Source organism: Nymphaea colorata, chromosome 13 (assembly GCF_008831285.2).
Source record: "Nymphaea colorata isolate Beijing-Zhang1983 chromosome 13, ASM883128v2, whole genome shotgun sequence".
NCBI lineage: Eukaryota > Viridiplantae > Streptophyta > Magnoliopsida > Nymphaeales > Nymphaeaceae > Nymphaea > Nymphaea colorata.
The window spans coordinates 1,592,150-1,618,227 of record NC_045150.1 but is presented as its reverse complement, the minus strand read 5'-3'; the positions used below and the strand labels follow the sequence as shown (position 1 = coordinate 1,618,227).

General features: G+C 40.5%; 1 protein-coding gene across 3 annotated transcripts; it reads right to left on the bottom strand.

The window, feature by feature from the left end:
• Positions 1–752: 752 nt before the first annotated feature.
• LOC116266747 (uncharacterized) lies at positions 753–11,082 on the bottom strand. 3 transcript variants are annotated; one of them, XM_031648069.2, is made up of 2 exons: positions 10,754–11,082; positions 753–4,825 (listed from the first exon to the last, which is right to left on the bottom strand). In XM_031648069.2, exon 2 carries the CDS (start codon positions 4,671–4,673, stop codon positions 1,458–1,460), a length of 3,216 nt encoding a protein of 1,071 aa, XP_031503929.1. In that variant the 5' UTR covers positions 4,674–4,825; positions 10,754–11,082; the 3' UTR covers positions 753–1,457. The 3 variants fall into 3 exon arrangements, with proteins under 3 accessions (XP_031503929.1, XP_031503930.1, XP_031503928.1); XM_031648070.2 differs by having other exon boundaries at positions 753–4,871; positions 10,769–11,082; XM_031648068.2 differs by having other exon boundaries at positions 10,769–11,081.
• Between the last annotated feature and the right edge of the window lie 14,996 nt (positions 11,083–26,078).

Genomic DNA, 26,078 nt, shown 5'->3' with positions numbered 1-26,078 from the left:
AGAGGCCAAAAATGAAGCCAAGCAAATTGGAAAAGCAAAGGTTGTGTTGGTTCGAGGCTGCATAAAAAAGTGTTTTATAAAATGCTCAGTTTAAACAAAAACAGAGGATCTCAGTAGCATAAATGAAGCAAGCAAATTGAAAAAGCAAAGGTTGTATTTGACAACGTTGGCTCTTAGATTGGAAGTGGCATAAAAAGGTGTTTTATAAAATGCTCCCACACTATATATTAAAAACCATGAATTTACAGTCGAATGGGAAAGAGGTTCGACCCTACATCCATGAATCTAAGATCCTCCTAAGCAAGCTTTCAATCACCATGTGGTAATCCTGGCAAAGATGAAGGTTACAAAAAAAATGTGATAAAAAAATCCCAATTTTTTGCCTCTTGTCAACTGCCGGAGAGCTGGGTAGAGAAAATCCTAATGATTGGCCGAAGGATTACCCTGGGCGACCTCATTTGTGAAGCCGGATCAGAACTCGGACGGCGTAAATTTCAAGATTTTACGGTCGTTCCTAAAATTAACGAAGGTATCTGGGTTCTGTAGATTTCTTAGATTCACAGAAACCCCAGAACCACCTATGTGGGGAATCCTGAACCAAATTCCGTGAAAGGACAAGGCCCTTTGCCGTAAAGCAATATTTAAGAAAGGACCAGAGGCAACAATTGGTCAATCAGGCATAGAGAAATGATGCAAACTACCGCATAGAAACTGGATTTCTCCAATGGCAAGATCGAAAATTCCCAAGGCAATTCAGAAAGAGAAACTATTTTAGGAACCAATCAATGTATTATCTATTACATTTTTTTCTATAGATAACGTACAGATTTCCTGTAATCAATTTCCATGAATCACATAGAAGGGCCAACTAATCTACAGGCAACTCCCCTGAGACACTCGATCCTGAATCAAAATTCAAGAGTCCTGCTGAACATTCAGAAAAGGGACTTCTCAGCGCTCTGCCTCAAACTGATGTGAACGGAAGGAGACCCAGAGACCTAGAGAAACGGTGAAAAATTAAGAGCCTGATTGCTCGATGACAAGATGATGGGGATTGCTTGTTGACAAAGAAACTGTTAAGTGTTAAGTGAATGAAATATACAGGAACGCTTGACAGCCAGTGTGCCGACGCCCAAGGAATTTAGAGCCGCTGTTAACGACAGGAGCGAGCTGCGGCAGGGCAAGTTATTGGGTAGAAACAGAAAATAGCCTCAGCATGTCCAAAATCTCACACAAGATTTCCAGTCCACGGCTTCAACAGCATGATACCATAACCCCTGTGCTAAGGATGCAGTCAAGAGGCCCAGAATAAGCAGAGAACATCAACAAAGGTCACGCCTAATAATTGAGAAGCACAGTTGGATGCTCCTTGAGACACCATCATCCCATTCCTCTGATACTTCATAAGGTTAAAAAATGTAGAAAAGGAGGAAAACTCCAGCATAAACTTTGCGCCATCAAGTTCTTTTGTAACCAACTTGATATGGCTCCCAACCACAATCTGACTCTTTGTGCTTCACAGAAGTACCGGCCACAGAAACTTGAAAGGGCCTGGGGTGATCTTCCACTACTGGGCCATCCCCAGGAAAGAACCGGTTTCTGACACCTCCCCCTTCCCTGGAATCTGCATCCAATGATGTTGATCCTGTAGCGTTCAGGTCAAGGCTTGGTCTTGATGGATTGGTGTCTGTTTCCTGCATACCAGTAACAACTCCCATGAAGAAAGGTCGAGGAAATGCAGCAAACGTACCAGGCCCTAGCATCTGGGGCATGTTAGTGGTTCCCCGTGCATCTAGCATGCAAGGAATTGCACCAATCGAGTGACTGGTTGAGCTTGGTGGCATGGCAAGGCTCAGACCCACTCCACTATAGGGAAAAGCAGGCTGAGTTGCAAAAGCCAGAGGGGGCTGCACGGGTACCACCTTGCCTATCTGGCTTATATACGGAACAGCACCTACCAGGTATGGCTGCATCTCGTTCAGAAGCTGCTTGTGCTCAACAGCATACTCATGCCTTTGCGATCCTGAAGCAAAATGATTTGGAGCTTGCAAATGATTAGTTCCTGGTCGTATCCGAGAGCCCATGATTGAAACAACAGAATCATCTAGTTTTGCCACTTTTGAAGGTTTTCTGAAGTCTGGTTCGTGGGAAGCATCACTGAAGGATGGGTCGTTCAGATCAAAGTTCCTTGCTGGAACTCTAAATGGTGCAGCAGATGTAATAAGTGACTCATTCTGCTGGTGCTCCATCTTATAACCTGATTGCCTATCTGATAAAAGGTCTTGACAACTTTCATCGATTTCCCCAGAGTGATTGAGATCCAGATTAAGTCTTTCAGCCCGTTTTGAGCTCACCTCCATAGATGAGTCATCAGATGGTAAACTAAGTGAAATCTGTCCATGCTTATCCAACCGCCCATTTCTGTCTGCAAAAAAGTTCATTGGTACAGAATCACCTCCATCAGCTACATTGAGGTCAATTCCACTGCAAAGGTCCGATTGTTTCAAAATATAGTTGTTCTCCTCAATGGAACATGTGTTGCCATTGTCTGGAGTTCTTCTAGATGGGGCTGGACGAAATGCACTAGTTGCTGCAGTTCCTCTCCATCCCAGTTCCCCTTCAAAGTGCAAGCGGGATGCTGACCCAGTTACAGGCCCCTTAGAGGCAGCTACAACTGCAATTGGTGTTGACAAGGTACTAACATGGAAGGAACATGCAGTTGCACCAGGAGACTGTTCAGGGCAATTACCTTCTTCCATCTGAACATCCTCATTCAAGTCAAAACCAAGGTGGATCTTCTCATGGATAGATTCCTGTGGGACTGTCGTTAATTGCGAGGACTCCTGATCATGAATTTGGTCCTCACCTTCAGGCATTGTACCACTTACCTCTTGTGGTGCCTCTTCTCCCTCAGAACATGACTGTTCATTTTCTGATGCCATTTCAAGGTCCACCTCCCTAGATGAATGAGAGCTCTTTAAACTAGCACACTCATTGCATGATTCCTCTCTCTCAACTTCTGATCTCCTCTTAATGTCAGCAGAATCAGCTGTACTAGGATGTATTGTTTCACCATGCATGTCCATTTTCGAGCTAGAGCTACATGAGGCCTCTCTGTAGATCCCCACCTCTTCCTCCACTTCTTTTGCAACTTGTCGAGCCACCTCAAGCGCATCAACCACTCCATATGCAAGGTCCATTTCTAAAGTTTTCCCATCCCTCTCATCCATGTTTTCTCTTTCTAGGGTCAAAATTGAACTAGTCTTCTCTTCTACAGCTGATACTCTTTCAACTGCTTTTATGTTAATATCGGATTTAACAACTGAATCTTTCCTTACATCCTCTCTAAAGGGAAACACCTCCTCAGTTAATACTCTCAATCCATCTTTGCCATGACAGATGTCGACATTTTGCATTACTGTCGTAGAGGACAAGAACACCTTATTTTGCTTCTCAGGCTTCTGCTGCATAATTCTTTTCCAGTAATCTGGTGAATCTTCAGTTAATTTTGCAGACTGTGACTCATTATGCTTCTGCTCGATGTCAGAGTAATCCATGGACAAAGTGGATATCCTCTCTTTGCCTTCTGCATTTGTATCACATTTCTCAGCTGAATGTGAAGAGTAAATAGTATCTTTAGGACAAGATGATGAGATAACTGTCTTTGACATAGGCAAAGAGGAACCACCTTGCTCCTTCTTTGATGTTTCCAAAGGTAGATTCAAAGGATCATTTTCAAAATGACTTTTCTCTGACTCTGAGCAATTTTCATCAATCAGTTTGTTTCCTTCACTTTCAGAAATCTTATCATGTCCTAAACCAGTAATGTTTCCTGAAGACCCAATATTGGAAATTACCTCTTCCACGGAGATCTTTTGTGGCATATTAGAAGAAACAGAACTTTCCACCAGCGGAATATCACTAGGACCAGCTCTCTGAGCATCCACAGTTATACTGGTCAGGCAATCAGTTGCACATACTGAACTTTCTGTTTTCAGTCCATCAGTGCCACACCTCCGTTCATTGTGTGGCACAGCATTAGTGGCAGCATCCTGCACAGTCAGACTATTGCGACTTTCTTCAGCAGTGGCACCTTCTTTTGTCAATGAATTGGTTGTCTTTATACAATCCAGACGCTCAGCATTCTCACCCAAGCTATTGACAAACTTATATTCACATCCCAAAGGAACTACACCTTTGTTCTCCTCCTGCTGATCTGCATCCATATTTGTGATATTTCCCCAACCAGCCGACAGGTTCTTTGCTCGGTCTTGGATCTCAAAATTTTCATGTGCAAGGAAGCACACAATCGTTTTTTTAATTCCACATGCTTTTAGCTCTTCCTCTTCCAAAGACAGCTCCCTAAGTGCATCTAAAACTGCAATTATCAGTTCTTCTACAAGCTTTTCACTGCAGCTAATAGCACCCTTTTGAGCTTCTTGGAGCCACCTGTCCAACGATTTTGGCCCACCTAACTGAATAAAAAGTTTCACGCAATCAATGCTTTTTGTAATAGCTAAAGTTTTTGCAATGGTGATCCAATTCCTGCATAAATCATCGTCGCAACTTGAAGGCTTATCATGCTGTATCAAAGAAATCAACCTCTCGACTTTAGAAGTGCTTACAAGCCCACTTTCCAACTCAATTGATGTGAAGAAGCTCTCCAGTGCCATGTTTATTTAGGTCAACAATATTGATTAATGATATCAGACCTTGGGTAACATTGTATAAAAAAGATTCTCCAACCTGGATCAAAGGCTTCCAGCTTGCCAAAAACATGGAGCCAAAAATACAGTCAAAACAAGAATCATCACAGCTTCAGCTTCTGCACAAGTACCAACAAAATTTGATTGGGTCACCAGACAGCATATCTAATACGAAAAGAGAAAATGAACTTTTTTAGTCAGAGAAAAGAGAACACAGAAAAGCATTACAAAGACTTCAACAATCAGATGTTTTCAACCACGACCACTTGTGGCTTTACTGCAAGTGACAGGATCCAGAAATGGCAGAAAATTCAGGCATAGTATCCAGAGAAGAAAGTCATAATTGTTATTCAGTCAGTATCCATAATGCAAAACCAACAATTGAGTTTGCAAAATCAAGAAATCATTTTAAGCATGAGAAAAGGAAAATTTATGAATTAAATAAACAAATCACATCCGTTGGTAGCTCTGGCAGTTTGTCTCTACAGAACGTACTTATGACTTATTACATCTGTCATGTTTCTGGTTAGGAATTTCTTTCAAGACCACAAAGCACCATTTTGAGCCTCATTTCATTCCCTTCACTGCCATATAAGCCGAACAGTGATGGAGATCACAATTAGGATCCAACATGATCACCAATTATTTACAGCTTCCTGTCATGAGGCCAGAAGTTTAAATTGCAATTAGAGTTTTCATTTTGCGGTTCACAGGAGATGGAGGCCATTTCTGCAACTTTGTCAGATACCCTACTCCCAACACCACTCTCCCCAACTTAAAGTCAAACTTCGTCTGATTATTACTTCACATTCTATAGAGGAGTCAAAATAAGATCTCATTTGTATAAGGAGATTGGGAAAAAATTTAAAATAAACTCCATAAAACACATATCTCCACAAAGTACTCACCAGGAATACAAACTCAATCATCATTCAAGGACCCTCGTGTGTTTGCAGTGTGCACAAACAGACAGCTAACACGTTTTTCTAACAGACCAAACAGAGTTAAGATCATTCCTTAGATAGACTTGGTAGAATGTGACTGCTTCTTATGCCAATCTGTGATCATTGCCCCCTTTAACAGATGATTAAGTTTTTCCTGTTCTTCTAAACACACGCCATCCACATGTACTTCATCAATTTCATGTGAACGACTATAGGAAAGTGCAAAAGGGATAAACCCTAGATTGACTGAAGAGAACTGCGACAGTTATGGAACCAGTGCAAATCTATGTAGAAATTTCATGAAATCTATTCATGCAAAAGAGCTTATAAAAAACATTTTTCTAGTCAGACAGTTCAAAAATGGAAAACAGCTTATCAGCTTAGGAATCATACATATATTTAGTGGACCACTCAATGAAATAGAATAACAAAATTGATGCTCTTTCCAATCCTCTGCGTGAAAGTTCCAAAGCCGCACAAGCAATGAAAATCTTCTATAACATCACTGATCCATGATCACCATTGAAGCCCATCTTGTTCTGTAGCCTTTTAAAATCACACTACAGTGGAGTTGACAGTCAAAGCAATATGATAACCAAAACCATGAGTCAGATTCCCAGCCCTAGCTGACAAAGAATTGGTGATCCCCAATTTTCAAATGTTGTAATATTTAAAGATCAAAAGAATGAACCATAAGAAAGGAGAAGATGGCTAGCTGATTTCATATGGAAAACATTTTTGGCATGGAGGATATAAAACCATACAGATTTGGCCTTGTTGTGGGGTTAGTAACCAGCAGGGCTAGGCCACCAAACAGCACAACCAGCAATTAGGCAGGAATAGTTAGTCCACTTATTATCCCCAAAAGGAGTTCAAAATTTCAATTAAATTATAGTATTAAAAAGTAAAAGAAGAGGAGGAAAAGGGAGACACACTAAGAAGAATTGATGTTTTAGAACATTCAACACTAGAAATGACATCATTCAATATAGTCATATAGAAGCAGCAACATGTCAGTTTTTAGCTACATGATATGGGCAGTTTACAAGGGAGAACCAAGGCAGACATGAAGTGTTTCCATTATGTAGAATAGTAGGTATGAAGAATCATGCTTTGACATTCGCAAATTTTCTATCTTAACGATCCTAAGAATGGCTCAACATGAAAACTGACATTGTTGCCTTCTCACTAATGAATTATCAACAAGTTAACGATGAGAAGAAAATTCACAAAAGGGATTGACAGGCACACAAATATGACTTACATGCTTTGATTCTTGGGTTCATGGCTTAAGAATTTTTACAAGAGCAAACTTCTGGATATCCCATCAGGAAGCAGCCCCTCCGGTTGGTTGAGAAACAAACATGTCTACCTTTTTTCTTTTTCTTTTTCTTTTTTTTAACTAAGATATGTTGAAAGATCTTTAGTAGGACAAGGGTAACACATATGACTATAATATATGAAAATATTTGCTATATCAGGCATGTTGCATTCTTCCAAAAACAGGAAAAAAAAAGGAAACTACTCAATCAAACTTTGAAGATCCAAACTCTTAATGTATTAATCTTCAGAAATGTTATGTAGAGCTGTCTATCATATTGAATGCTCAATGCTGGTCATGGTGAAAAAATAAAAAAGCAAATGAATTATATTTCAGCATCCTATTTAGTCATCCATGACACAGAGAACCACTACTCTTCCCACTGTCAAGGGTTCTATTCCAAGTAGACTCCTTAACTGTCTTACTCTTTTATACTGCACATAAAATTTTAGTTAGCCATGTAAATGTACTAAGGCAAGGATTCTAATTAAAAACATTCTTTTATCCCACATCTTTGGGAGGGGATTCTATTCAAAAACATTCTTTTATCCCACATCTTCCACTCACCTTCTATACATGGGTAGAATTTGAGTCCTGGTTACATGATACAAAAACAGATAGCAAACAGTTAACCACAATAAAATGCATTTTGTGGCCAAGAGCTAAAAACCTCAAGTTTAACAGTTCGAGCTAGTAGTCTTCAAATCAATGACTACATTAGTCTGTCCAAATAATTAATTTCTGGGCATACAGTTGGACCCATCCTCATCATATCGGCTTTATATTTTGAGATGGCATTTTTTAAGGGTAACTCGTCAGAGGATTAACAAATTTAAGAATAACAGAGGGTACTGATTCTGCATTCTTGCAAAAAATTGAAATGGGTAACATGTCTTATGATGTATCCTACCTAACCTCAAGGCTTTCTAGGTTATCTTAACTCTTAAGGTTAAGAAGAATATAAATGAAAATTTTCTTCAAACTTCATATGAAGGAAAGGAAGCAATCACCATAAATTACATAATGTAGATTCGCAACATACATGATCCAATTTAAGCTATCAAGATTGAGCATAAATTGAAACCATGGTCACAAATATTGTACATGGGCTTTAAACGGTGAAGCTTTTCTCAAGTATAATACAGCAAACTTGTTTTTATCAGGCATTGGCAATTTTTAAAAAAAAAATCATCAAAGCAAAATATAAAAATTGTGAAAATAAAAATGCAGTAATAGAAAATGAGTGAAAAAATGCCAAAATGTGAAAAAAGACATTTTTTGTGTTTTATTGGAGATTTTTTATTTTGTTTTTTTTTTCAAAAAACAGGTTTTTATGAAGTTTTGTACGGCAGACATATTTTTGAAGTATAAAATGGGTTCTTCTAAAGAAAATATGTTTTCTATTACTATGAATTTGAAACTCATCAACATGCACCAATGATCAAATGCTCGTAGCTAAACAGTCTATACCAGGAAATTGGACAAGGACCTTTCCTAAGGATACTGTCAACAATGAAGAATGACCATCTAAATTAGGATAGTCTCCCAGGCGGAACAACTGCTCATGCTCCAAGTCACCAGCAAACAGGAAAAGGGCAATACCTGTGGACCTTGAAGGGCACGGTACACTAGAAGATCACTTAAGTTTGTTGGTCCATACTCCTTTGTGTTCTACTATTTTAACTCATAGAAATCAAGTTTTTTTAAAGTTTAAAGCTAGCTAGTGAAATTATTGACACTAATTTCCTATAGAAAATAACCTCATAACTTGCTAGATTTATTGCAATTGTATCTCACAGCAACTGCAGGAAGAAGATGCCAGATTGTATTTTAAGTTTTTAACTTCTCTGTTTGGATCATAGTCCAAAATCCCATTTTCATAAGTTGCTTAATATTTTAGCATTACAAGAAATTTTACTTTAGAGTATCGTAAGTAACCAAAATAAGCACTCTGTGTTCCCAAAAGTGGACCTATAAAAATTGTCTCATATCAAAGTAATTTAAGAGGAGAAGCCCTCTCCTAATCCATACAGTGAATGTTCTCACCTGGTATTTTCATCCATCATCGTGCATAGTAACCAAACTGCTACCATCTGAGCAGCATGACAAATGCTTCAAAACTAATTACATGGCTAAAATACTATTACTGGTTGGCTCTCTAAAATGGTCCATGTTTTTTATCTTTCTAGTTTCTAAAAAGTTTTGGACAAAATGGCAAGAAAAAGAAAAGAAATATATCTAAATCCACACAAATATTTTCTTGCTCCTTGTTTTATACAAAAGTTTTGCTACCAATCTTTGTTTGAGACACTAAATAAGGCCCCCTTCCAGAGAGAACTCCTCATTGACTGATGCAGTATATGTAGATCTAGAATTCATAACTTTTGTCAGTTAACCTTATGTAACAAGTTGCTGAACAAAATCATCTCAGGAGAAGTCCCTAGTTGCTCAGAAAACGTCCTATCATGAATATAGTATGGAAAACATCAAGCACCATTGTTGCATTATTCTATCATTGAACAATAGTTTGAGTATTGTTTAGCCATTACCTGACACAGGCTTGGACACAAAGGGTAGAACCATAGGAAGATTTCTACTTACAGTCACTAGAAGGGCGTGGTTAGATCATATCCTTTCACAGCAAAGATATCTTTAGTAGATTCCATCATACACATAACACACCTAACATGCTTCCCAGCTAAGTGACATGGATATGTTTAGGTCCATGTACTAGTTTTGGTAAATCAGGTACCAGACCCACAGGTGAATTCTGACTTTCAGTGCCCAACAATCATGTGGAAAATATCAACAGCAAAAAATAATAATAATAACAATAATAATAACAACAATACTTGAAGTGGATTTCAGACACTGAAATGTGCTATTTTTTTTAAATAAGAAAGGCATGTGGTTACACGGTTGGAATCAAATGCATACATTAGAATCTCTCTCTCTCTCTCTCTCTAGCACACACACTCACTAATAAGAGCAACAGACACAACAGCATTGGTAATTAGCTATTCAAAGCGTCACCGTTATAATCCAGAAAAAGGTACTCCTTCCCGCCCCAACCCAACCCATTCTCTGTGTCATATATAACAGGCAATCTCCACAAAGAATGGTTGCCTCTGTACGGAGCCAACTACGAGGAACTCACAGACCAGCACAATCAGAATTAGATATAACTTGAGAATTCCTTTCACCATGACCCACTGCATCTGAAACGGTCCACGTGCAGTAATGATCATATTAACAAAGTTCAAAGACGACATCGACCTTCAACGAGAAAAGAGTGGAAACAGACTCCTCTTCCCCGCTCAGCAGTCGGACACAACATTCTATAACCCTAAACCAAATTGCAGAAATAAACAGAAGGAACATAATTCAGGACAGTCGATAACGCAAAAGCTCAAAGCAACGACCAAAAATCTGATCAGGATTAAGGAACAGAAGACCGAGAAACCCAACAAACAACAGTCCAGCATGAAGAAAATTTAGGGTTCCTCAGTAACCCAACAAAGAGTGCAATTCCGACCATAGCTTCCTCTCTGAAACAGAAACCCCAATCACGACACACGAACGCCCATATCAAAGCTTCGGACAAAACCACACAACCACTACCAGCAACCAAAATCAAACCAACTATTTAGAAAAGGAAAAAAAAAAGAGCAATTATAAGAAGGCATGCAAGCAGGCAAGAGAAGAAAGACGCCGGAACCCAAAGATGGAAAACCCTAGTAGAAATTCAATCAATGAAGAGGGGAAACCCTACAGATACACACCATAAACACACACACCTCCGACTGAAAACTAAGCTGAGCTGAGGTAGGCTTATTCCAACCCTCCCACGAACAGAGAACTTCGGACAAGAGAAGTAGCACCTGAATTTCCCACAGAAAACCAAAAGGAAGACGAAAATTGGAGACTAAACGGTATCAAAATCCGGCGCACCGACCACGATCAATCGATCCCTCGCGGTCAGAACCGATTCAACTCCCCCCTCTCTCTCTCTCTCTCTCTCTCACTCTCTCTCTAGGAGTTGAAGGGACGAGCGAAAGGAACGGCGGGGGGTCGAACTTAGCGAGGTCGAGCGGGTCGCGGAAACGGGTCCCCAGAGAGGGGAAAAAAAGAAGGTTACTGACCGCGACGGCGTCCGCAGCGTGCGTCAGGGTGTCAGATGCTCGTCCCACGTCATCTGATGTGGGCCCCACCTTGAAAGACACAAGCAGGTCCGGATTCGAATCGACGTCCAAATATTTTCGAACCGTGTTAAACGAACAACAACCGGAAGTTGCGGCCTCCGTCTAGGCCTGGGCATCGGGCCCCGCTGGCCCGGCCCGGTCGGGTAAGGGCCGGCTCGATCATCCGGCCCGTCGGGCCACTCAGCCCGGCCCGATAGCTCGGGCCTCGGCCCGAGCCCTCCCGACCCCCTTTCCCCGTCCTCCGACTATGGCATTGGGTCCCCGCCGACGGCCCACACAGGAGAGGAGGGGGAGGGAGACAGAGGAGGAGGGGAGCGGCTAAGGAGACGGAGGAGGAGGGAGAGGGGGAGCGGAGAGGGAGAGGGGAAGCAGAGGGGGCGACGGGAAGAGAGAGAGAGAGCAGGAGCAGAGAGGGAGAGCGGAAGCTGAGAAGGGAGAGGGAGAGGGGGGGCGGAGAGAGAGGGAGACGGAGGAGGAGGGGGAGCGGGGGACGAAGGGCGGGACCCGGCCTGACGCCCAGCTCACCTGCGTCCTGTTAAGCCTGAATTCGAGTCTCGTACACTGGCATCTCATCCGATCGGAACCGAAGTGAACCGAACCGAGTAATAACATTATGATTTTAAAGATTCAATTTTATGGAAACCTTATTATATTTATAATAAAAATGGTTAAAAGAATGCACAAATTCGGGTAGAGATCAAATTCCGCCCAGCTGCTGGTTCCCCAGCTATTAGGGGAACCAATTGTGATTGATAAAAATTACATTGAAAATTCTTCTTTTGCAAAAATAAATTGAAGTGACATATACAAATAACGAAAATAAGAAAATGTTTACAATATTTTTGGAAATAATGAAAGATGACAAACGACACTCTTCAATGTCCAACTATCTAGGTGGTGCTTTCTGTCGATAAAAAAGTCGATTTTAAATAAAATTTTTTAAATACTTCAATTTTTTAGTTTACAATAGTTAAAAATATTCAAAAGCACGGCTGAAGTTTTATGGATAGTCAATAAATAGGTTTCAGGCTCACGTTTTACATATAAGTTTAGAGAAGGTGTACTTTTTATAATTTTTTAATAGACTAACAAGTTCATGGAAATGATAGGTGCCTAATTTTGGCACCATCGAGGATAGCCGAAGGCCTGGCCGAGAGCACTAGAGTGGAGCCGACCAGCGGTGTGAGTAGCAGCTGGGCACGCCGATTACCACTCGATAGGCTTATGTCCTTGTTGCCTTGTGAGGTTAATCTTGGCGTAGAATGCCAAGAGCAGCAAGCCGCTGCACTACGTGCGGCCGAGGAAGGGTGCAAGCCAAAGAAGCGGCCCGCGGGGTCGCCCACTAGCACCTATATGCGTAGGGCCAAGAGCACGCGAGTGAGTTGGACTAAACAACACCTTGGCATGGTTTAGGGTTTGACACTTATAGAACCCTTGGGCATTACTTATATGGCTACAGTGGGAGGAGCGGGTGGAGCAGCTAAGGTCGAAAAAGGTGAGACATGGTTCGGATCCATGGGGAGAGCGGGTGCAACCATATCCATTCCAAGCGCCCTTTTGCTTATGTTTATTTACTCTTTTGTACTGTCTCGGTTTGAGACGTGTTAAAATCATTTTTGTTTATGTTCTTGTACCGTCTCGGGTTAGAAGTTAGTGAACCGAGATGTTCTCTCTTGTATATAAACTCTATGGCATGAAACCCTAGTTATGCTTTTGATAATGAAGAATTGAGTTTCGTGACTTTCTCTTTCTTCTCCCCGCATGGGACTTCTCCTTCTCCCTCGTCCCATCATCTTCTCCACCTAGTCTACTCGTCTTCCCGGCTGCGACCGAAAAGATTTCTTCTCACCCTTGACCAACGACGTCTGGTGTCTTTCTTCGGTCTGACGGCGGCAATCCTCCTCCCGTCCTCAATACTCTTTTCTTCTTCTCCCCAACCGGCCGAAGGAATCCACAGTTGAATATTGCAAGGGGCTGCTTCCAGCCATCCAAGTGATCAACAGCCTACGCTTCACCCCAGCCAACACGAAGGAGTGCTTCACAGTGCATTCCTTCGCATACCCATGAAGGTTTAGAGGCCGAAATCATGACCGGGAAGGCAGCAGCGAAGGAGCATGCCAGTAGATCTGGTGTTCGACTTCCAAAGTAGCAGCACGACCATCAACTGATGAACGAACATCTACCTCCCCTGATCCTGTGATAGGAGGAAAAGTTGTGGCAGACCACGAAGTTGAGATCAATCCACCCTGCTGAGCGTGATCTTGGGTAGCGATAGCACCTCGACAACAAGGTTCTATCAGGAAAACTATCAAAGAAGTCTTTTAAGTAAACTGCTGTTAATGTGAAAAAACAAAAAAATTTAGGTGTGACTGTATTGAACATTACCTTTTGTCAGTAAAATTGCATTATTACAATCTTAGCTAACAAATTTTGTTGTGTTTCAGAATTGGACAACTTTTGTGAAAATTATCCGAGTGGGTTACGTTTAACCATAGCAAGAAGCAGGTTATTTGCTATGCTCCTCTTGGTCTTCACAAGAGTATGAAAAAGGGATCCGTTCTTCCCCAATGACATGAGATGCGGTTCCAGGGAAGTGTATAACATGAAAATCAGCCACCGCAAGAGGAAGTGGCAGAGCCATAAAAAAAATTCTAGATGGGGCACTTTCACATATTTTCATGTCTAGAAGGGTATTTATATATATAACAGTAAATATTTAATGATATTCATTTGAAAATAAAGCGTTTCTTGAGGGACTGGTGTGGGCAACTGCCCACAAAAGCCCATATGTGGCTTCCTCTCTAATAAGAGGGGGTAGCATGAAATATGTCTTTTTATTAAAAACCAATGTTGTAAAAGGCGATAAAGCGAGGCAAGGCGTTAATTGAAGCATAAGCTTCACGGACAAATTTGTGAATTATGTAATATTTATAAAAATAACAACAAAACCGAAAAAAGTGATTACACTAACCAAATAAAAAAAGTGACTGCAATAAAAAGTGCTTGCATAATTGGCACATAGCACCACCTGTGGTAAATAGTTAAATGTCATAGAGAGAGAAACAGAATAGAATATATATAAAAAACAAATCCAAACAACTTGGGTCTCAAAGGAAGTATAAATATAAAGATAAAAGGGTCTTGCTCATGTTTAGTGATTTAATGATGCTTTTAGTGAACATTGTAGTTAATTACCTTTTCAAGTCACCATTATGTGTTCAATATAATTCTTTAGACATAGGGTAATAAAAAAATAGTACTTATATAATAATAATAAAAAGTAAATTTTAATGGTTTTTATCAGCAGAGATGCTTCTTAAAATGCATATATAACTTGTCAAAAAGAAAAACGTTTTCTAAAAGTCTGGATTAAGTTTATAAATGAGTCAATAGTAAGCAACTCATGCAAAGTCAAAACCAATATGTGCCCCGTAACAATACTCAACATGATGGCAATGGTGGTAGATTGCCTCAAGCATGAAACGAGATCAAGGTCGCGTTGAGGCTCAGCCTTGATGGTGTTCTTCTCAGGTTCGGCCTTTGTCAAAGTCACCCGAACTTAGAAAATTTTAGAAATTCAGGGAAACCTCCAAAAATCCTGAAAATTGGTCCACAGCTTGAGCACGAGGAGGGGATTAGACACCCCAAGCTTCAGCTCAATCTGATCAACCAAGGAGAATCGCGCCCCATTTCAAGTTTGTTGTCGCCTGCAACTTCTGTTTTCAGAGCTCCGCCACCCAATTCCACAGAAATGCCGCGTCCGCGACAGATTCAGCTCCAAATAATTGAAATCCAAAAATGAAATCACTTGCAATCAACAAATAGTCAATTTAGACAAAAAACCAAGTAGATAGTTCATTGGATTTCATGAGAATCCCAATAATCTAACGAATATTGGATCGCAGCCGCCACTAGCGAAGTCAATCACTGAAGCAACGCCGATTTCCGGCTATCACCTCCAACTCTGCCGTCCATGGTTCGATCAACCTCAAATTTGGTGGAGATGTTTGTCGGGATGTTTCGAATCTAACCCCACCAAAAGCCCCTTGATCTGACCGTCCGATCGCCAGAAAAGTCACCGGAATCAGAAACTGGTCTGCCGTAAGACAGAACAACGCCTGATACTACTTTTACAGCTCGAATCTAGCTCAATCCGACTCCGATCATCACGATTCTCGCTCCCAACGAAAGATAAATCCAAGGAGAATAGATCAGAACCAAAATCCCCAAAAATGATCACCGATTGAGCCTCCAATCGAAGCTCGGTGTCAAAACCCCCAAAAATGATCACAGAATTTGTAATTTGTCCTTGAGGTAAACGCCTCAAGCATGAGGCATGCCACAGATGGAGGCATACGCCTCTACCAAATGAGGTGCACACTTCAAGGATGCGTGGGCCTCACTGCCATGCCTCAAGGCGTTTTTTGTAAAAAAATGCTCTGAGTCTTGTATTTTGAGTGTGAAGCGTATGCTTCTTATAACATTGCTAAAAACTTATAAAAAATGTCTCTTTCCAAAATTAGAAGCAAAAGTCAAACCAGAAAAAAAATAAAAAAAATTTCAAAAACACATTAAGATCTCAATATTGTTAGAGAAGCACCAAACCATTTACCATAAGTCAAGGGCGTCAAAGAAATTTTCAAGTTTGCTGTTAATTAAGCGTTTGAGAAACTTATTTTTATTTTTCCAACCAGCAGATATATAAAAAGTTAAGGTTGTCTTTAGGGGGGCGTTTAATGCACATGGAAGAATTTAACGTGGTAAATTTTTCTGGAAAAAAAAACAGGATGAAATTTAACCCTCTTCCGATTTGAGGTCATGTTTGATGCACTGAAAGAATTTAACCTGTTAATTTTAACCTTGTTTGATGCACAAGGAAGAATTTAACATGCAGAAATGCATAAACGAAGTCATTGCCTTTTCTAAAACTTAGATGGGCACAAGCAGAAATCAAACTAAAAAAAGTGGCATCATTTGGTTCGATCCCTTTCACTTGCATCTCTCGAAACAGACCCACTGCCTCCTCGTAATAGTTGACCCACGATGCAACAAAATTGTCACCACTAAAAGGGAAAAACGAGAGAAAGAGAGTTCTTACAGACAGTGGTGCTAGATGATGAGGGCACTTGTCCTCAAAGGCGACCCAGTTGTCAAAATTTTTTCCAATTCATAATGCAGTAACAGGAATCGCGTTGAAGGCAAGAAGCTCTAATCACATTTTCTATTGATGCTTAAGAATTTCTCATATACACGACTTAAATAGAAAATCAATGACAACTAATACAAAAGGAAAGAACGTTGTTGTAGCCACAGATTCTTCCTCTTCATCATCGTCGTCTTAGGGTGCGAGATCATAACGAACTTGACCGCCGACAGCTTTGCCCAGAAAGTGTGCATCTTGGGTTGAAGCAGAATGTTGTTGTAGAAAATGTCGTAGCCGTGCAGGCGGCAGTAGTCGGCCTTGTTCTTGAAGAAGCGGAGGAGGAGGTGGTCGCCGGTGGGGTTCTTACAAGCGGTCGGCTGCGATCCTGTGACAAGGATGATTTTTCGGGGAGTGATCCACTGGTGGGACGCCATCCATTCCGACCTCTTTTTGTCCCAAGCAGAGGAGAAGGGGGAAGGCTTATGTTGGTGCGTGGGGAGAGAGTCAGCGCGTAAAGAAGAAGAGGAAGAAGAAGAGAGGTTTATGATGGCGGGGTTGAGAGAGTTGCAGACGGTCTAGAGAGCCCAGACAAAGAGGATTGCGGCCATGGCGCCGCCGGTGAAGACGGAGCAATCGCTGAAGAAGCAAGAGCAAATGGAACTGGACTGGCAAGAGTGGGATTTCGGGGAGGCGGTATGCTTCGCGCGATGAGGGGAGATGGACAGATGGTCGGTCGAGCGGGTGGAATTTCACCCGCTCAAAAGTCCGACCTCACAGGTCGGACTTTTGAGCGGGTGAAATTCCACCCGCTCGTTTTAACGAAGAACGGGAAGATTTTTAAGCTGTTTGATACGTCTCACGTACAGGCGGGTAAATTTCACCCGCCCGTACATATTTTTGTGGATTTCCACCCTTCACCCGGTGCATCAAACGCACCCTAGATGACACCTTCCAAAAAACGAATTTTGTGAAAACCAAGTATTATAACAAACTAGGCTTCTCAGTTTTTTTAAAAACCCGACTTATGGGTTTGGATGACAAGACAAAAATGATGTTTTTTATGAATAAGTTGAAGGAAGCCAATTGGAAATGGCATTTTGCCAGGACAATGTTCCTTATAAAACCAGTTTTGCCGGTTGCTTAAACATGCCTTACACATCATTTTCGAGGTAAAACAATATTTTGCCTCAAAAACAACTTAGGAGTCACTCAGACACACCCGAATGTCTATGTGAAAGATCATCAATTTCATCTTTACTTTTAGGAAGAGCAATTGAACTAATAAATGCTTGCAAAAGCATTAATATTTACAAATTAAAATTATTATAAATTAAAATCAACATGGAACCTCGACCTTCTCTGATTTATTTTTCCTTCAACACAATGGATTCTCAAGCATCTGTCATGTATTGCCCCTTGTTACATACCATAAAATGTATTATCAAGAGGTAAATCGAAGAAGCTAAATTTTTTAAATCCTCACAAGGTTGTGAATATTATCAGGCTTTACATAGAAACTCGACCCTTCTCTTATGTGTTGTTCCTTGTGCACTATTGATTCTCAAGCTTCGACATCGTCCTGTAGAGTTGATCAGAATATGCCAATGATGATACTCTGGCTGATGCTTCTCTGGATCCCATCAGCAAACTACTCACCTTTGCTAGTGTGTATAGGTTCCTGTGCTAGTGAATAACCAATTTCTTGTAGTGTAATTAGGGTGTCCATTACTCTTGGCTCCTCAGCATATGCCGATGATGATATTCTCACTGATGCTTCTCTGGATTCGCATCAGCAAACTACACTGCTTTACTAGTATGTATATTTCGTGTCAGTGAATAACCAATTTCTTGTAGCGTAATTAGGGAGTCCATTACTCTGGGCTCCCACATGGCCTTCATTCAATTTGGTTGGCCCTGCTTATATTTGATGGAAATGCCTTTTGTAAGTTTCTTTTTTTTTGTTTTTTTTCCTTTTTTTGTTCAAAAATACAAATATAACATGCCCATATGTTGAAAAATTGTTCCAGTAGGAACTTTCATGTTTTTGAATTTAACATGTACAAAACCTAGAACACTGACTGTTCAAGTTTGAGAGAAAAAATGACTGTCATTAGATTAGACTTTAATCTCTTAAATAAAGATTAGATTGAGTGCACACTTTTTACAAAATAAACCCATAAAGAAAATAAAATTACTAAATAGTGCATTAGGTCATATTCTAACTTTCTATAGCCACCTAATTCACTTAACTATTTTTGTCAACACTCCCCTTCAAGCTTGAACATAGATACCTATCATGTTCAGTTTGTTACAACACTTTAAGAACCCATAGCTAGGAAGGGGTTTGGTAAACATCTCTACAACTCGTTCTTCATTAGAAACAAGAACTATAGAAATGTTTCTTATGCTCCCCACTTGAAACATAAATGTAGTGGCAGTTTACTTCAATAATGTTTGGTTCTCTAATGAAATACTGGATTGTTGACTATATAGGTTGTTGTCTTATTATCACATATCGTTGTCATTAGAAGTGAGACTGACTGTCTAGCATGTTTTTGACTCACACCGTCTCAGTAGCAGTTTGAAACATTACTCTATACTCATTGCACTAGATCAGACAACTATTGCCTATTTCTTGCTTCTCCAGGTTATCCAGTTCCTTCCTACAAATACCTCATTGTAGATCTCTTGTCATTAATTGACCCATTGTAATCTGCGTCCATGTACATTATGATGTCAAGAAAGTCAATTTATTTTCATCTATAGTTATTTGACCGGAAAGGACTTTAGATACTTGAGGATCATCATAGTTGCCTCCCAATGAATTTTCATTGGTTTCTTCATTATCTTACTCATGTTTTCCACGACTGATATGTTTGATCGAGTAACTGTGACATATAGGAGTTTGCCAATAAGAAACCAATATAACTTACTATCTGTTAGTTCTAAATCATCTTCATTCAACTGAAGACTTGGATTCATAGGAATGTTTGCAGGTTTGGTGCCACGCATTCCAGTTTCTTTGAACAAATCAAGAATATATTTTCTTTGTGAAAGTGTCATGCCTTCCCTGCTTCTTGTTATTTCTATCCTCAAGAAATATCTCAGCAGACCAAGATCCTTAGTAACAAAGTGCTTCTCCAAGTACACTTTGGTTTTAACAATTTCCTCTGTAGAGTCACTTCCAAGAATAATATCAACATAAACTACCATCACCGTCACACCCAAACCCTTTGACCCTCAAATAACTTTTCTTTTTTGTTAAAACATAAACATTGAGGTGCGACGACACAATGATTTCAAAGGAAAGGAGCTATGCAAATAAAAGACAGTGGGACAACTTTCCATTATATGATAAATTCAATTCATACAAAATCACATCATATTTTTCAATAATACATATAACAAAAATGCCCCCAAACCACAACATTAAAGCCTAACAAAAATAAGACATCAATGGGACCAACACATGACATGATGACACTACAATAGACCCAAAACCTTCCCAGTAGGATGTGAGTAGAGTCATCTGATCAACCAGCTGCTCGGAGTCTGCCAAAACCAACAAAAAGCAAATAACAGAATACTTAACCTTCGCAGTATGACAATACACCAGAAAAATCTCTAACCCTCTAACGTAAGGGCTCGAATATGGGATATAACAAATATGATAACAAAACACTATCATATCGTGATTCGAGCATGCAGTCACATGACTTGTCTAGGAAGACCGTCACATATACCACGACAATGTAAAAGCCACTCAATGGCTACAACTTACAGATTTAATAATCACATTCACTTCATGCATTTTAACTTCATTCATATATATTTCATTCACATTATTTTCATTTACATTAGCTTTAGCGAATTGATAGTTCCTCTGGGTGCAAATACAAACACGTGCATACCATGGGCAACTTACAGTAGGGTGACAACCCTCGAGGTGGCCCAAAATGATACGAATCCATTCATGCTACAGTGATAGAACACTCGTCCATGGATGTGTGACTTCCAAGGAGAGTTGCTCAGCCTTCCTTAAGACACCTAGATTGGAAAGGCGGGAGCCCAATGCTCCAAGCACATCACACAATAATATCCTAGGACCTTGCATTGTCTGCACTCTGAGCAAGCAAGACTAGTGGCGAAAGTGGGACATCTCCCAAACATTGCCACAACCCATTGACCTCACATATATTATTCTTTCTTACTTATCATTATGATAGCACATTCATAAGATGACCGGTTAGCACATGAGGTTGGTTCACTTCATGAGTGCACTCATACCTCCAAACACTTTTACACGAGGGCTACACATATAATCAATACTCTTTGCTAGCCGTCATAATTTTACCGATACAACTATCATTTAAATTCAGTCAATTATATCATGCCCATGACAGTGCATACGAAATATATTGCAACATTCATATCAATCAAACACATCAATCACATCTTACAAAACTTAGCCGAACCACAGAGAGTAGTCTTCATCCGTGATTGGCTCATAGCTGTCCTACACAATTATCATTCTAGGATACTTTCTAATGCATAATCGGGATCAATGAGATATTCGACTCGATACCCTCCTCATATGTGCTAAGCAGTTATCATTACTAGCATGCACATACAATTGCATAATAATTTCAAAAACAAAACCAATCATATCTTTATTCAATCATATATACATTTATTGAATCACAACTCAATCATAGGATCCAATGATGTGAAAGGCACACATTCTAAGGTTGGCCCCAGGTAGGGATTTGTCTGGAATGCTGTCATACCTGTCGCACGTCACCAAAATGACCTAAAATGCCTCAAGCATCTAATATTGTCGCTCAAGGTCTACTCGATGTGCCCGGTGTACTTGCAAACCGCTTTACAATCTATACAAGATTGAAATATAATCATTGAGGCGTAAGTCATCGCCTTAAGAGATTGCCGACAGGTAGTACTAGCCCACAAAGCCCTCCAATAGGTCTCTTCTCAACTCTTTGAGGTTGTGACCAAACAACTTAAGCTCTGAGCTTTTGATTGAACCAATCACTAATACATTTTGTATTTGCTTTCTTAGTTGAGGCGTCTTCCCAACACACTTACTCTTTCCCAACAAACGATGCAATATGCACATCAACAATAGCATGCGCCATGTGCTCGCAACAATGGTCCTACACCTTCTCAACAACATCAAAATCTTTATCATGTTCTCTAACCGCTTCAAAAATTAACCCATTATGGTAGAAAGATAATTATATACATAGATCCTCATCCCTCCATAACAGTGTATACTTTCTCCAAAATAGCAAAGTCGCTAACGTGCATTCTAAATCAACCAATCTTGAGTCTAGCATGCTCAAATAATAATTATACATCCACTAACAAAAAATATTAGACAATTTAAGCTCGATTAGGCCTCGCTCACCCCACTCTTAGAGTCCAAACTACTCTTGTGCTCTCGGCAGCCACCTCAGGTGCTCGATCAATCCCAAAGTGGCTAAAATTATACAATGCCGTCACCACCAACGCCTTCAATTCTTTGTTATGAGGGAAAAGACGTGTCCCCAAGCTGCAATTTGATTAAACATCACCAAATAGAGTGAGAATGAGTGAAAGAGAGTTCAAAAGAAGGAACTACCGTTAGAAAGGGCATTTGGTGAAGTGATAGGTGGTTCAACTGAAGGAGATTGAGAATGAGAGGGGATACACATGAGGGTACGAGTGAGAGAGACAACACACAAGAGGGAGATGGAAATGAATAGGCGAAGATAAGGAAACAGAGGGTTCGGGTGAGGGAAAAGATGGGCGAGAGAGAGAGAGAGAGAGAGAGAGAGAGAGAGAGAGAGCAGAGCAGAGTAAGTGCTCGGTTGAGGGAGAGGGAACGACAGTGAGAGTGAGACTGGTAGGTGGAGAGAGGGTGTGAACAAAGAGACGAGAGAGGGTAGCACAGAAGGGAGTTAGTTCAAACAGAGAGGGGGATCGAGGGGAGTGAGTTTGGACAGAGGGGGGATACAGACAAAGAGAGAAAAGATTGGTTAGGGCGACATGATTTGGGGGAACAGGGATAGCGAGGGTGAGAGAGACTAAAGACGAGAGGATGAGAGGGCACATGAGAGCTGTCGAGAGAGAGCTCGGATTAGAGAGGGAGATGACAGGAAACAACAAGAGTAAGAAGGTGAGAGGTGCAGTGAAGGGCAAGCAAGAAGAAGGAAAGGGAGAAGAGGCAAGAAGAGATCGATAAGGCTTACCTGTGTGTTGCCGCCGCTGGCCTTCACCTTCATCACCGCTGCTCCGTTTGCCTCTTGCTTCACTGTGTCGACCTTCCACCGGCAAAATGAGTGAGCAATGAAGAAGGGGACACTAAGGAAGACGAGGAAGAAGAGACCCCACATCAGGCTCTTCACGCGAGTGAGGTTTGGATATGGATTTGGACCTGATCCAGCTCGACTAGCAAAACTGTCGAACGTTACATCCTACCCTCCTTAAATAAAATTTTATCCTCGAAATTTATATCATACCTCAATATGAGAATAGGTGTGGATACTTCTTTAGCATATCAACCTCGAGTTCCTATGTGCTTTCCTTTAGCCCATGATGTTGTCATTCCACTTTCATTAAAGGAATTCTCTTAGTGAGCACTTGCTCTCTTTCATCAAATCATCTTGTACTTGAATACCTAGAAAGTCAATCACATGTGTAGGAACCGGTATATACTTTCAGAGTATAAAAACATGGAAAACATCATGAATATGACTCAAATTAGGTGGTAGTGTCAGTCTGTACGCCATCTCTCCGACCATCTCTAATATTTCAAATGGTTCAATGAACTTCAGGCTTAACTTTCCCTTAATACCGAATCAAAAAACACCTTTAGTAGGTGAAATTTTCAAGAACACATGATCACTAACCTCAAAAGTCAACTCTCTGCATCGAATGTTGGCATAACTTTTCTGTCTACTCTGAACTGTCAATAACTTTTTCCTCATCAATTGTACTTGGTCGGTGTAATGCTGCAATACCAAAGGGTTTTCGATCTTGCCATCACTGAATTCAATCCAATAAGTTGGCAATTTGCATGGTCTCTCATACAAGTTCTCAAAAGGTGTCATCCCGATACTAGAGTGGTAACTGTTGTTATATGCGAACTTTGCCAATTTAACGTGTTTATCTCATTCTCATTTCTAGTAAAAAAACACATGCACGTAATATGTCATTTAAGGTCTGAATGGTGCTCTCAGATTGCCCATCAGTTTGGGGGTGTAATGCTATGCTCAACTTAAGCTTGATACCCAATGTCTTTTGCAATTGTCCCCAAAACCTAGGGCTAAAATGTGGATCTCGATCTGCAATAATGAACTTTGGCACTCCATACAATCTCACTATCTCACCAATATATAACTCTGCAAGACTACAATCATCATTGCTTTGTTCTCGTCATATAAGTGAGAGGCTGCCATGCTATGACACTTTGCAACAATGTCGAAGAGCAATTCAACATACTGCATATCACTGCCTTAGCATTAGCCACCACATTCGCTTTTCCTGAATGACATGATATTTTGAAATCATAATCCTTTAAGTATTCAATCCATCTTATTTATCTCAAATTAAGATCCTTTTGGAAGAATATATACGTCAATGACTTGTGGTCTGTAAACACCTCAAACACTGTCGTGTAGAGATAATGTCTCAATATCTTCAGTGCGAACACTACCGTTTCCAATTCCAAATCATGAGTGAGATAATGTTTCTCATGTGTGTTTAACTGTCTAGATGCATAAGCCACTACATGATCATGTTGCATCAATACACCACCATAACTGATTCCCAAAGCATCAGCGTACACTACAAATCCAGAATTACCTGATGGAAACATCAAAATAGGTGTGGTGATAAGCTTGTCCTTCAGAGTTTGGAAACTCTTTCTGCACTCCTCATTCCAAACGAACTTTACTCATTTCCTAATAGCCTAGTGCAAAATACTCAACGCACTCCTTAAGTGATCTCTGTGCTCTGCCTCACTATTTGAGTACACTAAAATATCATATACAAAAACAATAACAAACCGATTCAAGTAGTCTTGGAAAACCTGATCCATGAGGTCCATAAATGCTACATGAGCATTGGTCAACCCAAAAGCATGACCTTGAATTCATAGTGCCTATATCAAGTTTGAAAAGCAGTCTTAGAAACATCTTCTTTCCATATCAAAAGTTGATGATAGTCGGTCCTCAGATCAGTTTCAGAGAATATCTTCACATTCTTGAGTTGATCAAACAAGTCTTCAATTCTAGGAAGCGGATACTTATTCTTGATGGTGACTTGATTTAACATGCGGTAATCTATATATAAGCACATTGTTCCATCATTCTTCTTAACAAACAACACGGACGCTCTCCAAGGTGACACACTAGGTCAAACGAAGCCCTTATCTAAGAGCTCTTATAGTTGCTTCTTCAATTCTTCTAACTTTGCTGGTGCTATATGTATGGTGCCTTAGAAATAAGAGCTGTCCTTGGTAACAACTCTGTCTTGAATTCAACTTCTCGTGTTAGAGGCAAACTGAATAGCTCTTTAGGAAACACATCAGAGTACTCACTTACAATGACAACATCCTGCAACTTCATTGGCTCAGTCTCACTAGTCAACATGTTGACCAAGAATGTGACACTACCATTTTCTAGCAACCGTTTAGCCTTTAGTGCAAACACCATTATCTTATCAGTTCGATTGGCTTTACAAGCTTGGAATTTCACTGGTTGCTTCTCATGAGTCAACAAATGTATTTGCTTTTTTCTGCAATCTATGTTGGCATAATGCATATATAACCAATCCATGCCTAGAATTGCATCGAATCCACTAAGACTTATGATCACAAACTGTGCAGGTAAATGATATTGATGGATCTCCACATTTTTGTCAAATAGATACTGGCTATGCGAATCTTGAGCATGCATAGGACAGACCACATTTAAGACATACGACATCATCCTATCTGACACTTCTAGTGAAGTGACAAATCGACTAGATATGAAAGAATGAGTCGCCTCTGCATCAAACAACACTCTAGCAATGTGAGAACCAACAAGTAATGTACCTTCAATGAGATCGTGTGCTTGAAGCTCCTCCATGGTAGTCGCTTAGACACATTCGGTCGTCTTGTGAGCACTAGAAGGACTGGCCTCAGGACTTTTCAACTTTTTTCCTCGCATCGTACGACAACCTTTGATGAAGTGTCCCATCCTTCCACAATGTAAATATGCTCCAGTGTCTCGATAGCACAGCTTCCTAGGGTGCACACCTTAGCAAGTAGGGTACCTCAGTAGAGTTGTAGTAGTCACTCCCCCCTGTGTGGAGTCACTACGGTTTGGCCTATTCCGTCTGAATGCTCGGTCATCATGCCTCCCGTAGGGCTTTGCATTGCATGCAAAGTTGTGACGCTTGGCCTACCTCTGCCCACTGTGTGTGTGCTAACTTGTCTTCTTGTGATGGTCCCTCTGTGTCATTGCCCAATCCTCTTCCATATGTCTAGCCATGGTGACCATCTCGTCCAAATCTTGAGGCCAACTAGACATCACCTTACTTTGCAGTTCGTCACGCAATCCATGCACAAACTTGTCTACCATGGCCTCATGTGTGGTGTAGAGATGTGGACAATACACTTCTTGCATCTTTTTGTTTCTGGTATGCATTGGGAAGTAAGTGTTGAAGAACGAATCTCTAAATTGTTTCTATGAGAATGATTGCTGGCCTACAAATCGA

What these genes read in the sequence shown, in the direction of transcription:
- LOC116266747 (XM_031648069.2), bottom strand. Translation starts at nt 4,673, where the DNA reads ATGGCACTGGAGAGCTTCTTCACATCAATTGAGTTGGAAAGTGGGCTT.